Source organism: Panthera onca, chromosome C1 (assembly GCF_046562875.1).
Source record: "Panthera onca isolate mPanOnc1 chromosome C1, mPanOnc1 haplotype 2, whole genome shotgun sequence".
NCBI lineage: Eukaryota > Metazoa > Chordata > Mammalia > Carnivora > Felidae > Panthera > Panthera onca.
The window spans coordinates 169,659,094-169,673,697 of NC_138346.1; the positions used below are offsets into that span (position 1 = coordinate 169,659,094).

The following is a 14,604-nucleotide window of genomic DNA, read 5'->3' on the forward strand; positions in this document are numbered from 1 at the left end:
ACAGATAAGATAACTAAGGCACAGAGAGTTTAAATAACTTGCATAAAATAACACAGCTGAAAAGTGATGGAGCCCAAATTTGAAATTAGGCAAATTCATTTCCATCCCTGTGCTCTTTTTTTTTTAATTTTTTTTAATGTTTTATTTATTTTTAAGACAGAGAGACAGAGCATGAGCAGGGGAGGGGCCCAGAGAAAGGGAGACACAGAATCTGAAGCAGGCTCCAGGCTCTGAGCTGTCAGCACAGAGCCCGACGCGGGGCTCGAACTCACAAACTATGAGATCATGACCTGAGCCGAAGTTGGATGCTTAACCAACTGAGCCACCCAGGCGCCCCTCCATCCCTGTGCTCTTAACCACTCCCTTACACTGTCTTTTGTTAGGATTTTAAGCAGAACTGCTTCATAATTTTTCTCTTTCCCACCTACTTTTAGAACCAGTTGAGAAGTAGACACAGGAGTCACAGATAACAAATGTTATTTTTACTTCTAACGAAATCTACATTAAGTGATGTGCAACCAAGTGAACGGGCTAATAGTGGCTGAATTAGTTAGATTTACCTACCTAGTCATTGGGAGCACAAAACAGCTGTAGATCTCAACCACAAGTAAGATCACGTTTTGCTAAGGTCATGGCATGACAGAGGCTGAAAACCATAATGCATCCTTTCTGAGAACAGGCAAATCCAAACTGTGCAGGAGTGGCTGATCCACAAATGCTCATTTCCTTCTTCTAAACTGACTAATCAGGGGCACCTAGGTGACTCACTCAGTTAAGCATCAGACTCTTGATTTTGGCCCAGGTCATGATCTCACAGTTCGTGAGTTTGAGCCCCGCATAGGGCTCTGTGCTGACAGCACAGAGCCTGCTTTGGGGTCTTGGTCTCCTTTGCTCTCTCTCCCTCTCTTTGCCCCTCCCCCTTCTCAAAAATAAAAAAAAACAGGGGCGCCTGGGTGGCTCCGTCAGTTAAGCATCCAACTTCAGCTCAGGTCATGATTTCGTGGCTCATGAGTTTGAGCTGTGAATCGGGCTCTACACTGGTGGTTCAGAGCCTGCCTGGGATTCTCTCTCTCTGCTCCTTCCCTACTTGTGCTCTCCCTAAATATAAATAAATAAATAAATAAATATATACATACATACATACATACATACATAAAATTTGCATTAAAAAATACCGATTAATCAGGTAAGTCCTCCTTCATCCCTCAGAGAGGAATGAATAAGAGGTACAGGTTCATGTGTCCTCCGATGAAAATTCCTCCCCATGGAAATAGTAGGAAATAAGTATCTTCTCACCCAGCACTTCTTAGTTATTAAATTCATCTGTATTAGAAGAAAACATACTGGCTACACACCCACACAAGTAATGTGGAGGCTTCCCAGAAAGTGCATATAATATTGGAAACTGAGGTACCCTTAGAAGAGCCTGGAGTATAGAAAACTAAGTAGAAGAACTTTTCCCAAAGCAGTATCTAGTTGAGATAATCCATTTAAAGCACTAAACACATTTCCTGGTTTGTTCTAAGTAGGCGATTAAATCAATCTTCTTAGCTTCTATCTTTATTATTATTATTATTATTATTATTATTATTATTATTGTGTTGTTGTTCTGTACACAGCTACAATTCACTTTTTGTGTGAAAACACAGAGTAAAACACTTAAATGGCTGACCAAGTCTTGTCCAGAGTACAGACACATTTTATATTTTATAGCACCGTGAATTTTGCAGAGCACTTTAACATATATTATCTCATTTGATTCCCAGAACAACCCTGGTAAGGCAGATATTATAATGGAAATTGCATTTTGTGCAGGAGTTAGATTACAAAGTAACATGTAAGGTAAAAAATCAAATATAATAAAAAATTAGTCACAAAATCCCTTAAAAGTTGCCCTTATAATAGACAAGCATATAGTCTCTCCATTAATCTAATAGTTTTCTCCTCCATTGTCTGATGTGTCTTTGGTTTAATTCTACATATAATAACTAGCTTGCATTTAGGGGCCATGTTGTACAAAAAGATAAGAGCAGTATATTTAAACACTGAGATCTCATCCCATTTTCTGTACAAGATGCTCACATTATAAGATACATAAGGGAACTGAAACTAACTGTGGAAACAGCAACTTCATGGCACCCTTACATATATCCCTGTGTCCCATGCCCATTGAATAGAATTAATGGCAGCTTCACATTTAAATGGTTTTCCACTCATCCTTTCTCATACTTTTTAAGTAATGTTTGCTTTAATTTGAATAAGCTAAATAGACATATGTCTCAACTAAATCTTCATGACTTGAGGTTTCAAGTGATTTAGTCAAAATCATGAGGCAGCAAACCCTAATCAATCTGATTTCTGTCACATCTTCCTTTAACTATACGATATCACATCCTCCCATTAGCCAGATAGTACAACTGAGGAGATCTTTACAAGCTCAAAATTAGGCATTTGCCTGATCAGATCCCATCTAGGCAGTGACTTCTCCCAGTGAAATCTCAGTGCAGATGTAGAAAAATGTTAAAATTAGTCTACCTAGACCAGAGCTCAGCAAAGACATAAGGCACATGTCCTTGTTCTTGTGAAAGTGCTATCACATCTTTAATGACTATTGTCAAGACCTCTCATCCACAAGACTGAAAAATACCCTGAAAGTGAAAAAGTGATTTACCAAGTGGCACTACAGAGTAAATTGTTTCACATTTGTTAAGTTGTGAGAACACAAAAATGATACCTCGCTCAAACAGATGGAAGGGACGGTGGTATCAGCAACTTCATTTTTAAATATGAGATGTGACAACTATTGGTGTATGATATCAAAGAAAAAAATAAAGGTAGCTTCATGAAAATATGACCACCATAAAATCAGCAAAACTGTAAAGTAATAATAACCATCATTTTTTTTAACTTTTATTTGCATTTATTTTATACAGAATTTACTCTTGGGCCATAAGTTTTTGTTTCTTCAGTTTCTTCTGTGATATCTTTTTCTTCTGTGCAACCTCCTCTTCTGGTTTAGGAACAATCTGCTCTTTTTCAGTAAGGATCATCTCAATGTGGCAGGGAGAGCTCCCATGTGGGTTAATCCTACCATGAGCCCTAGAAGTTCTATGCCACATCTTGAGGGCTTTGTTCACCTGGATGTGCTCAATGACGAGAGAATCTACATCTAAACCCTGAAGTTCATCATTACTCTCTGCATTTTTAAGCATGTGCAGTAAAAATTCAGCACTCTTTTTGGGCCACTGAGCCTGTGTCCAGCCCCACTGTTTGGCCTGGGCACACCTCCCAACTCCACCATTATAGCCACAGAATGGCATACATTGCTTCTGAAAAGTGACATCTTTCAGATTCTTGGTGGCTTTTTGGATATGCATACTCTTGATGGCATGGACAGTTTCACATGTGTTCCTAAAAGTGAATGTGAAGACTTGAACCTCTTTTTTTTATTATTATTTTTTTAATGTTTATTTATTTTTGAGAGTGAGAAAGAGAGAGGTGGGGGAGGGGTAGAAAGGGAGCCGGAGACATAGAATCCAAAGCAGGCTCCAGGCTCTGAGCTGTCAGCACAGAGCCCGACGCGGGGCTCAAACCCACGAACTGTGAGATCATGACCTGAGCCAAAGTCGGATGCTTAACTGATTGATCCACCCAGGCGCCCCTTGAGCCTCTTGATTTGCATGATTTCATAGGGTTTTCTGGGTCAAGTGAAAAGCGAACCATTTTCAGAGATCATCTCAGACCACTTAGGGGAAGAGCAATAAGTACCATTTTTGAGCACTCCAAATACACTGTCATAGTAAATCTTCACAGTATGATCCCCATTTTATAGATCAGAAAACTGAGATTCAGAGAGACTAAATAACTTATGAAAATTATATTTAGGAATTGGCAGAGCCAGAATCAACTATCACATCCAAAGCCCATACTCCTTCCAGAATATCATTCTGCACCTCAAATAATAAACCCTCCTTAGCAAGGGAATCGATTTTGAAAGTACAGTATAGCTATCTCTTACACAGTAAGTTTTTAGCTCTCAAAATTTAATGAAGTTTTTCCTCACACTTCATCTCAATTATGTAAGAATATTTAAAAGCAAAACATGTAACCCATTAAGTATGTATATTGAATATACTGTACTAGAATGAAATGATGGCTCCCAAAGTGGAGGGTGGATTCACTCACAGTATCCTATAGGGGGGAGCTTCAATTTATTCATGGGGCCTCATGGATGATGGTGGTAGAGAGGGGGTGATTCAGTCCCCTACCCTAAACTGCAATATACACTATCAATATCAGAGTAAAGGAGTCATCAAACTGCTGGAGGTTTGAATGACAGATGTCTTGGAAAAGTAGATATCTTAAGACAAAAGTGAAATTAAGTTTTAAAAATATCTCTAAATTTTTAAACAGTTACTCAAAAAGATCTGTTGGCTAAAAATCTGAAATGATAGTTATAATACTATAATTCTTCTCTTTCTCTCAGCTAAATTTTCAATAGTAATCTTTACGTGGGCAAATACAGAGTCCACCAAATACTTCCAAGTTCAATGTCAAGACTAGGACTAAGAATTAGTCTTGTCTTTAAATCCAATCTATTAATACTTGCACTCGATTCCCTCCAGCAACAAGAGCAACTTTATCATAAAGTCATAATTCCTGATGTATGTGGAAAGGTGATACTGTTGAAGTACCATCAATAAAGAAGATGTTTCATAGTGGTTGTGATTAATTTGTGCTGATCTTGGTACCACCTTGCTCTTGTAACCAACATTTACATTTGCAAGATGGTAGAATTTGAGAGATGGCTTACTGGTATAATCTGTAACAATGGCAGAGGAAGAGGCTAACTGGGCTCTATAAAGACTAAATCAACAGAGACCACATAAACTAGATATAAATTTGTAAAAAAAAAAAAAAGTTGTATTAAGTGTATAAGGCTAAAAAGCATGTTATCTTGATCCTAGTTGGAGGGCAATAGCCAAATAATCTGTGATTTCTTTTTTGTTTATATTAAACAGTAGAATCCACATGAATATTTTTTCAGAGAAGACATCTAGTTTCATATGGTTGGGATGACTGCAGGTAAGAGGTGACTATTATGCCAATGGTTACAGTAATGAAAAATAAATTAAACGATTTAGCTTTTTAAATTTTTAAAAAAATTTTTTTTAACGTTTATTTATTTTTGAGACAGAGAGAGACAGAGCATGAACGGGGGAGGGTCAGAGAGAGGGAGACACAGAATCTGAAACAGGCTCCAGGCTCTGTGCTGTCAGCACAGAGCCCGATGCGGGGCTCGAACCCACGGACCATGAGATCATGACCTGAGCCAAAGTCGGCCGCTTAATCGACTAAGCCACCCAGGCGCCCCCGATTTAGCTTTTTAAAAATGCTTTTGAGGGGGGCACCTGGGTGGCTCAGTTAAGCACTGGACTTCGGCTCAGGTCATGATCTCATGTTTGGTGAGATCGAGCCCCAAGTCCATCTGTGTGCTGACAGCTTGGATCCTGCTTGGGATTCTCTCTCTCCCTTTATCTCTGCCCTTTCCCCCATACTCTCTCTCCTTTTCTCAAAAATAAATAAACATTAAAAAATACTTTTTTATGGTTAAAATAAAGAACATGAAATTCTAACAACCAACCATCCCACAAGACTTTTACTGCCAGTATTGCTTGAATTCAATCCTAGGGGAGGTGGTAGCTAGGGCTCTCCAAGTGGGTCTGAGAACAAGGCCCCTGGACAGCCCTGAAACATGTATACTGAAGATAGAACCCTGATGCTGTCTCAAAGCTTTAGCTTTTGCTCACTTCCTCCCACAAACAATAGTTTTAATGTAAAAGCCAAACCACAGTGAATTCTTTGTTGTTTCTAGATAAAGAAACCCAACACATGATAATATGATCATCTTATAAGGTCATCTTTAATATTAAAATCTAAGCAAATGACTCTTCAATACTCTATAAGAAACAAAAGGGTTCTATAAAAGAAAGACAGTGTAACAAATAAAGATGCCCCTAACGTTTGGCAAGGTTTGATTCCTCCTCTACTGGAATAATTGAAGCAGAAGCTGGCTAAAAACTGAAGTACCGTAGAGGGGGTTTCCTCATTAGGAAGGTGGGACTTCTGATGGTATGTATTCCAGGTAGGAGAAGGCAGAGAAAATCTAATCACAGTATGAACGTGACATGTCTTATACCTCTTAGATCTCTAATAAATGTTTTTAAAATTCCTTCATTTAAAATGTTAACATGGTGCTTATAAAAGCATTATCATAAAGAAGGGGACTGAAGAAAAGGAATGGGAAGAAAAACGGTCCCCAAACTCTTGAGAAAGACTTGATTTGATCAATTAACAGCCTTCCTCATCGTCATCCCCATGGTCCACTCTTGTCATTCGCTAGACAAATAATTTTAGTTGTCTCTTTTGTGCTCAGCAATGTTAGACAGTAAGAAACTCACAGGGCATCAGTGACAACGCTTCATTCGTTGGCACAGTGGGCTCCAACGAGGCTCAACAAACCTGAGCTAGGAAGTTCCCTAGGGCTTCCCGGAGGAGGCGCTGCCTCCCAGTTGGAGTTTGAGAGCAAAGACAACGTCAAGCTTTGGGGGTTGCTCCGGCACTGACAGCAAAGCTCCCTGCGATACCAGGCATACACGCCCCCTACAGAACAGGGTAACGGGCAAAATGTGTTGTCGACCTCTGGAGAAAACTGAGTCGCGCTTACCATTTGTCGAGAGGAGAGAGTGGAAAGGATGGAGTGAAGAAAAGAAGCAAAGCTCCCCTCTTCAATAAGGCGTGCACTGCAGCCCCTGTTGCCAGATCCATCCCAGGAAGGAGCATTCCAAATGCCCGAATCCGCGGAAGAGGGAGAGGCCAGGGCCGGGATGGCCGAGAGAACTTGCCGCGCATTGACGGCCAGGCAAACAGGACCGGGTTGGTGACACTTGGGTCTGTCCGCCACCCAGCCAGGTCTCCAGAGTCCTCACGACCGTCCTTTTAAGACTCGCCAGGGCTGTGGCCTAACTAGAACGCAGTAAACTTGCTCTTGGTTTCCCAGAGATCCCAGGCTGGGGCTTCCAGGCCGCCCGGCCGGGACTTGTTTTGCGTCGCGAGCTCTCCTAAGCGCTTGCAAGCGGGGCGCCGCGGGGGAGGGCGGGGAGGAGAGTCCCCACCGCGCCCTCCGCTGCCCCCACCCCTGCAGCAGGCACCTTCTACCGATGGGTTTTCTCCCTAATTAATTCAAATTCTCTTCTTCCCTCCCTTCAGACAGGGGGAGCTGGAGTCCCACAGGCCGAGCCCTCCTGGCTTGCGCAAAGGTGGAAGGGCGGGGGCGACTGCCGACCCCAGAGCGCTGTGGATGGGCCGCTGACCTGTGGGGTGAAGGGAGGTGCGGGCCTGGAGTTCCCGCCTTCTTTCTTCCCCTCCCAAATTAGGAGGCAAGAAGGAACTCTAACCCTCGGTCCAGGCAGAACCGCCCAGTGCTGGGCTAGGGGCGCACCAGCTAGTTGGGGCGGAGCGGCCTGCCAGGCCTCGGAACCACCCCAGGGTCTAGGACTTCGGTCTTCCTGGAGCCGAATCCCGCTCGGCCCAGCGCTTCTCCGTGTTTGTTGTTTGGTGTTTGTTTGTTTGTTGCCTTTTCTCTGCGCTTCCCAACCTTCTTTGCCCCAGGGTTCAGTTTTTTCCTTTCCTCAAGTCGAACATCTTTCCTAGGTAGAGAAGACTTTTTCCTCCTCTGTTTCCATAGCTTACACTTGGGCTGCTGAGTGACCTTGGAGAAGTCACAGCACCTTCTGGGCCTATGTAAAAAGAGGGGAGGATGTTCTGTAGGACTGTTTTTTCAGAAGATACTTCCGAAATTCAGCCCGGGAGGACTCAGACCAGGGACGAAGGCGTTTCCTCCTCCTCCCCACCTTGCCACTGACAGGACAAAGCTGTGCCCATCAGCACAATGTCATCTGGAAAAGAAGGTCTTTGAGTACGAGCTTTATATTAAAATGGGGGAGGGGATTAATTCTTATTTTGAGAAATTCTGATGTAAGACACCCCCTCGGGAAATAAAAATAAGATGACAATGCTTTCTTAGGACTTTATGGCTGATTTTGCAGCATTTATTTTCAAATTTTATTCTGTGCAACTGCCCTCCTTGGCTGATCTTGCTCCTGGCAAGCAAAGAATGACCTGTACATTTCTAAGAAGGCAAGGGGAGGGGGTGGTGATAAGAGAGAAGTTGGCGCTAGGTATAACTCTGCCAACTGTTGGGGCAAAGCAAAGGGATGGTGGTCTTTCACACATGTTTAAGATCTGGTTACCTTTAATTCCCCCCGGAGCCCATGTCGTCCGCTAATGGGCGTCTGTCAGCGGAGGGCTCCTGTTTCTCCACTTGCTGCAGAGAGTGGAAACAAAGGGGCAAACGGCAAAGTGGACTGCTCAGCCAGAAAGAAATAGCCAGGCCTCTAGAGCTGGCAATGAGGGCTTCTCCTCAGGCTCAAGGCATGGTAGGACTTAAGACCAGGAGGAGACTCCACCTTTTAAAAGCCCCTTCTCACCAGCCACTTTTCCTTCCAGGTAGACAGGAGCTGGAATAGGTTCTACCACCCTTCTTAGAAAAACCCACTTTTCACACCAAAAACCGAGCTTTTCAAAACCAAGCCAAATACTGCTGGTGTTTGGAACAGAGTTGTTTCTTTGTCCAGAAGCCATTAAAAAATACCAAGCAAACTTCTTACATCTCCCTAGCTCCTTACAGTTTATAAAATATTTTTCACTGGCAACAGTTCACCTAATCCTGTAAGCCAAAGCATCAGGTAGACTCCTCATTCTCACGGTAGAGGTAAGGAAATGGAGAGACTCAAAGAAACCAAGCAGCTTGTTCAAGGTCACAGTCACAAAATGCCTAATCCCTGCTTGAAACCCCCCTCTGCAAGGCCTCTCTCATTTCCATTCCTTCCTGTTATCCCCCCTCCCCCCCATGATTAGGGCCTGGGCACCCAGAGAATGTTCTTACAACCCCTCCCCACCCCAGAAAGGAGAATATTAACTAATTCAGGATGCAGTTTGCCACCATCACAGACACAGGTGGAGTCCAATGGGCACATGGCTTTGGAACCGGCTTTCAGATCACATTTTCTTCTGGACCGTTCTTCAAGGAACCCACATTAAACACCCCCCTCCCTTCAGCCATTGGCCATTCATGTTTTCCTCACTGCCAAGGCTCTTCCTATAAAATGTAAAATAAATAACCTCAAATATAACTCTTAATTGCTTCCAAGTCGATGTTTCCTCATCACTAAACTTTATTGCTTCCCAATCTTTAAGATAAACTTCCCTCGGGACTCTGTCCCTTTCAGGAGACAGGCTGAGAGAAGCAGCTTCTCCGAGATTCTACCTGGATGTCCCAGACCCGGAAGATGAACAAGGGTGTCAGGGTGCTCCGAGGCTGCGAGGCAAGGAGAAGCCTCCGAGGACTGGGGCTGGACTCTGGGAGACAAAACGGGTAAGTTTTCCATCTGCTCGTCGCCCCCTACAGGCCGCATCCGCCATCGCAGCGCGAGCCCATCCTAGCCCGTGCAAGTATTTTGCTCTAGCTAGGTTCATACTTCCCTGGACCTCCGGATTCACCCTCCATTCCCGGAGGGACTGCGTGCGAGGGCTCCACTCAGGGACTCTGCTCTGGATAAGTTCTAAGGACTACAGGCCTCGAAACTGGATTGACATTCTGGAAATGAGTGCTGGAGGAATGGAAACCAGTTTAAATTCGTTTAGCCGAAAGCTAAAATTCTCTCCCATAAAAAAATCAACCCCCTTCCTTTTTCTTTTTTTATTACAAATAAACCTGCCTAAGTGGAATAAAAAGTGGATATCAGTCGTGTTGCCTTTAAATCTCAATGTAAAGGGGGATTTCAGTGCCTTTCGTCGCTGGTGCCAGCGTTCAAACCAAATGTGAGTTTCAACCCTCCCCCCACCAAATGCTTACGTTCATTATATATATTTGCATTTTCCCTTCTGCTCTAAACCTTCGTGGTTTAACAAGCTTAAACCAAAAAGAGCTTTCCAAAGGGATACAGCCAGGTCTATCTCCCAGACATCTGCCAGCACTTTAAACAGCCGCTGGGCCAGCTTGGGGTCTGGATCTGAGAGTTTCCTATTCTCCAAGAAATAAAGGAAGGGGTCCATCTCCAGGCTCTAGTTCAAGGTTGAGAAGTAGCTAGAAGGAAAGTTTCCGGCAGATCTTTGCTCCTCTTCTCCCTGCCGCCTAATGCATCGCTGGAAAAAGCCCTGCGGATCTCAAGCGTCGGCTTGTGGCGGAGTGTCAAGCTGCGGGCTCAGGCTCGGCCGGTATTGCTGCTATGCGTGGAAATATGAGCGAGTAATTTTATAAGTAACAAAGGATCAGGGATGGAATGAGGCCTCTGTTATCCAATGTCATTTAGAAGCCTTGGATCAGCAGCTTCTTGAGGCTAAAAGTGAATTCAAGAAGCCCTGCCTTTCCCTTTTCCCAGGGGTGTCAGCTAAAATTAGAAATAACCTCTATGTGTTTGCACAAATCATGTACCATTTGCTGTTTGTGTAAAAACCGATTAGCCAGACACAACTGTGAAACAACTTGTTACTTTTATAGCTGCAACACACAAACAAATTTAGATCCGTTTAGTTTTCCTTGTAAAAGGAGATTAGAGGGGACCCGCCCGGAGACTGTGTGGTCCATAATCTCTTCTCCGTGAAGGTTACTGTTGCTTCTTTCGGCCGCAGTTGATTATCAGGTTCTTGTTTATCAGGTTAAACTATCTCACCCCCGGCAGCTTGTTTTATTTTAGGACCCTGATCCAGGAGGAATGTTTACTCAGGACACAATAATGTTTACTGTTTACCAGGAAAACAGATTCGGTATTTTCCAGGACACGTCTTTCAAAGCGACTCCGTAGCCCACGCCTATAGTAGAGAAATAAGGCTCGGATCTGAAGCCGGGAGACATCTCCACGACGAAGAGGCGAGGTGGACGCCACCGACAGGGACTGGCTGTGTTTTGCAAGCAGGACGCGCATAGGGCCGAGCTGACAGCACTGCTACCCGTTCCAGTTTTAAAAAGCGATTTCGCATAAGTAATTGTAACAGCTAAATTAATTACAAAATAATTAGAATTGATGCCGTTTGAGGATATGTTGGTGGTGATGGGAAACGGCTTCCCGCTCTAGATGTTTTCTTTCTACCTTAGTACTTTTAAGGTTACGACAGCTGAAATGCACATTAAAAATAATATAGGAGGACATCTCCCCATTCCTGCCCTATGATCTCTCATTTCACACTAACCTAGCCTAAGTTTATTAAAAAAAAAAAACAAGACTTTTAAAAAAGGGGGGAGGAGGAAGGAATGATGTGCACCTATTTTTAAAAGGGTGTTAAGGCCACTATTCCTTGGCCTTTGGAACACTGCGGGTTGGAGGGAGAGGAGGCATGCACAGAAATCCTTCAGAAATCAAAATTATGTTCTGGATTTATTACTGCCATACAAAAGAGGTATATTATTTAAAAATATTATGAAAGAATAGGACAACTATGTATTATTGATCAGGTTAATATAGATAATACAATTCCACTGCAAAAACTAAACTGCCATAACATACATTTAAACAAAAAACTGGAGTTTATTTACCACTTCCACTAGGGGAATGAAAATAAATACTTTCAAAAATTTAAGACTTAAATGCTAAAATGGGGGGATGTTTGTAATTTATGTTTTTTGAAAGAATAATTGAAATAACCAAGGACTCTCATTATGGAAGACAGAAGTCTGGTATTAAAAAAAAAAAGATTGTGCTGTTGTTTAGACTTAGGTTATTTTTTTTTTTTTTTTTAACGGCAGCTTATTTTTGTCTATAGAAATATCTGGTCATTCAGACTTAATGGGTTACTATGAACAAGATCCTCACCCACATTCCATGTAAAAACTAAAAGAAAAATATTAATACGATTTAAATTAGGCATATTCTTTCCCTTCTCCAATTAAAATTTTCCCACACTCAAATTACGCATAGCTAAGTTTGAAAGGGTCATTACTTGAAACTCCTCAAATTTTTGGGAAAGATAAAATGTAAATACAATTTTAAAATATTGTCGTTTACCTCAGACCTCTAAATAAAACACTAGGGTAAGCATTTTAAAAATTTATTTACAAAGTTGTGTACAACACGATGGAATAACATTTAGAATACCATATATATTCATTCATATATAAACAGACTTTTATAATAGAATGACACTTTTCGCCTTTTGAAAATTTTTTTTATATTTAAAATCTCCCAACGTCTCTATACATTTTCTTCTCACATAAAACTGCGGAGAGTGAACCTTCAAAAAAAATGAAAGTTCAGAGCTCTAAATCTACTGAATTTTTTTTCTTAAAAAAATAAGAACCCCAAAAGGAAAGTCAATAATTTTTATACAAATATGTACAAAGAATTTCCCTCCCACCCCCACGGTACTGAGAGCAGGAGCCGTCGGGGTACATTTTCGGAAAATTCGGTTTTTCGGTTTTACCTGTACAGAAAGCTATTCCCGGCGGGCGTGCGGTGTGAGTTTGCTCCGCCAGCCTAGGTGTGCGCAAGGGGGTGGAGGCCGCCGAAGGTCGGTGTTGAGGGGTCGGGGGGAGGAAATGGAAGAGAGGCAGAGTCCGGGATTGGGCAGGGGGGCCGGGCCCGGGGCGGGGCGCGCAGACTAGAAGTGCAGCCACCGCCCCGGGCAGCCGCCCGGCCCTCGGTCCCAGCCACCGGCACGTCCCTATTGAGCGGGCCATTTGGCTTGCGCTGCAGCGGCGGCAGCAGCCGCGGCCGAAGCTGCTGGCTGCAGGAACTGTCCAGAGAGCGGCACGCTCAGGATGGGTGCGATGGTGGCCGTCGTCCGGCTCAGCGACAGCGGCTGGTGCGTGGCCATGAGCGCCGCGGACTGCACGGTCCCGGGCGGCCTCAGGAAGGACTGTGCTGCGCTGCCGCCCCCACCGCCCCCAGTGCCCCCAGTTACCCCGGCGCCCCCAGCGCCCGCCGCCGAGCCCCCGGGCGCCGCCGGGCCCCCGCCAATGATGTTTTCGATGCTGAACGACGGCCGCGCGCTCGGCTCGGACTTGATCAGTGACGCCGTGGTGCCCGCAGCGCCCGCCGTGCCCGCGGCTGCCGCCGCAGCGCCCAGGCTGTTGAGCTGCAGCTGCAGGCCCGGGCCGAGCTGCGAGCCGAAGGCAGCCGCTTTGCGGCCCAGCTCGCCCGAGGGCAGCAGCGGCACGGCAGGCGGCAGCACGGGTGCCACTGGCGGCAACGCGTATGGGTACTGGAGCGCCGCGGCCGCTGCCGCTGCCGCCGCAGCAGCCGGGTGAGAGTAGGCGCCAGCCGCGGCCGCGGGGTGCAGGCCGTAGGGGCGGCCGTAGGGCCCCGCGGCTCCTGCTGCCGCCGCCAGGCTATAAGCGCCGAAGCTCTGCATCATGAGCGCCGTCTGCTCGCGCAGGTGCTCCTGCTGGTGGCGCTTGAAGCGTTTCCGGCGCCGCAGGAAGCTGCCGTTGTCGAACATGTCCTCGGACTGCGGGTCCAGGGTCCAGTAGTTGCCCTTGCCCGGGTTGCCCGGCTCGCGGGGGATCTTGACAAAGCAGTCGTTGAGCGAGAGGTTGTGGCGGATACTGTTCTGCCAAGCGGGGAACTTCTCCCGGTAGTAAGGGAAGCGGTTGCTAATGAACTCGCAGATGCCGCTCAGGGTCAGCTTCTTCTGCGGACTCTGCAGGATAGCCATAGTGATGAGCGCGATGTACGAGTAGGGCGGCTTCACCAGGCTGTTCTTGGGCTTGCTGGGGGCCAGGCCTCCCGCCGCACCGCTGCCCGAGCCGGGCCCGCCGCCGCTCCCGCCGCCCTCCTCGCTGCCAACGCCGCCCTTGCAGCCGTCAGCTTCGGAAGCGCCCGCCTCGCCCCCTGGCCCAGCCCCGGTTCCAGTCGCCTCTTTGGGCAATGCCAGGGGCTGCTGGTGCGGAGGCTGAGGCTGCCCGTGGTGGGGTACCGCTGGCGTCACCTCGTCCGCCTCGTCCAGGCGCAGCTCCGGCGGCCCCACGGGGCTATCGCAGCCCGCGTCGCTGTCCTTCTCCTCGAGCCCGTCGTCGCCCTCGCCCACCACATCGATGTCCACGTCCTCGGCCGTCAGCACCGTCTGGCCGGACATGTCGCTGGCGCTGCCGCCGCCGGAGAGGGTCATCCCTCCTCGGGGTTGGTGGCGGCGGCGGGGAAGGAGCGGCGGGCGATGGGAGTCGTCAGGGGCTGCCGCCGAGCTCAGGGGAAGGGGGCTTGGGTGCTCCGGAAAGATGGGAGAGGGGAGGGGGACGTAGGTGGTTCGGGGCCCTCCCGGCTTGGCTCACACTTAGCAGCCCGGCATCGCGCGGCGCGGGCGCTGCCGTCCGCCCCCCGCGGCCGCGCTCTTCAAACTCCTGCTGTCCCTGGCTCTCGGTACTAGGTGCTCGATGCCGCTCCGGGCCACGGCGGCTTCTCCACGCCGCGCCCCCTCACTTCGCCCGCCTTCCTCGGCCTCTGGCCCGGGCGTGGAGAGCAAGAGCGGCGCAGGCGGGACGCCGGGCGCCCA

General features: G+C 46.4%; 2 protein-coding genes across 2 annotated transcripts; both read right to left on the bottom strand.

The window, feature by feature from the left end:
- Nucleotides 1–2,936: 2,936 nt before the first annotated feature.
- LOC132672972 (large ribosomal subunit protein uL22-like) lies at nucleotides 2,937–3,723 on the bottom strand. The gene is made up of 2 exons (XM_078450606.1): nucleotides 3,660–3,723; nucleotides 2,937–3,430 (listed from the first exon to the last, which is right to left on the bottom strand). Exons 1-2 carry the CDS (start codon nucleotides 3,721–3,723, stop codon nucleotides 2,937–2,939), a joined length of 558 nt encoding a protein of 185 aa, XP_078306732.1.
- An 8,946-nt stretch (nucleotides 3,724–12,669) lies between these two features.
- On the bottom strand, nucleotides 12,670–14,417 carry FOXD3 (forkhead box D3). Its single transcript, XM_060624032.2, has one exon. It carries the CDS (start codon nucleotides 14,221–14,223, stop codon nucleotides 12,778–12,780), a length of 1,446 nt encoding a protein of 481 aa, XP_060480015.1. The 5' UTR covers nucleotides 14,224–14,417; the 3' UTR covers nucleotides 12,670–12,777.
- Between the last annotated feature and the right edge of the window lie 187 nt (nucleotides 14,418–14,604).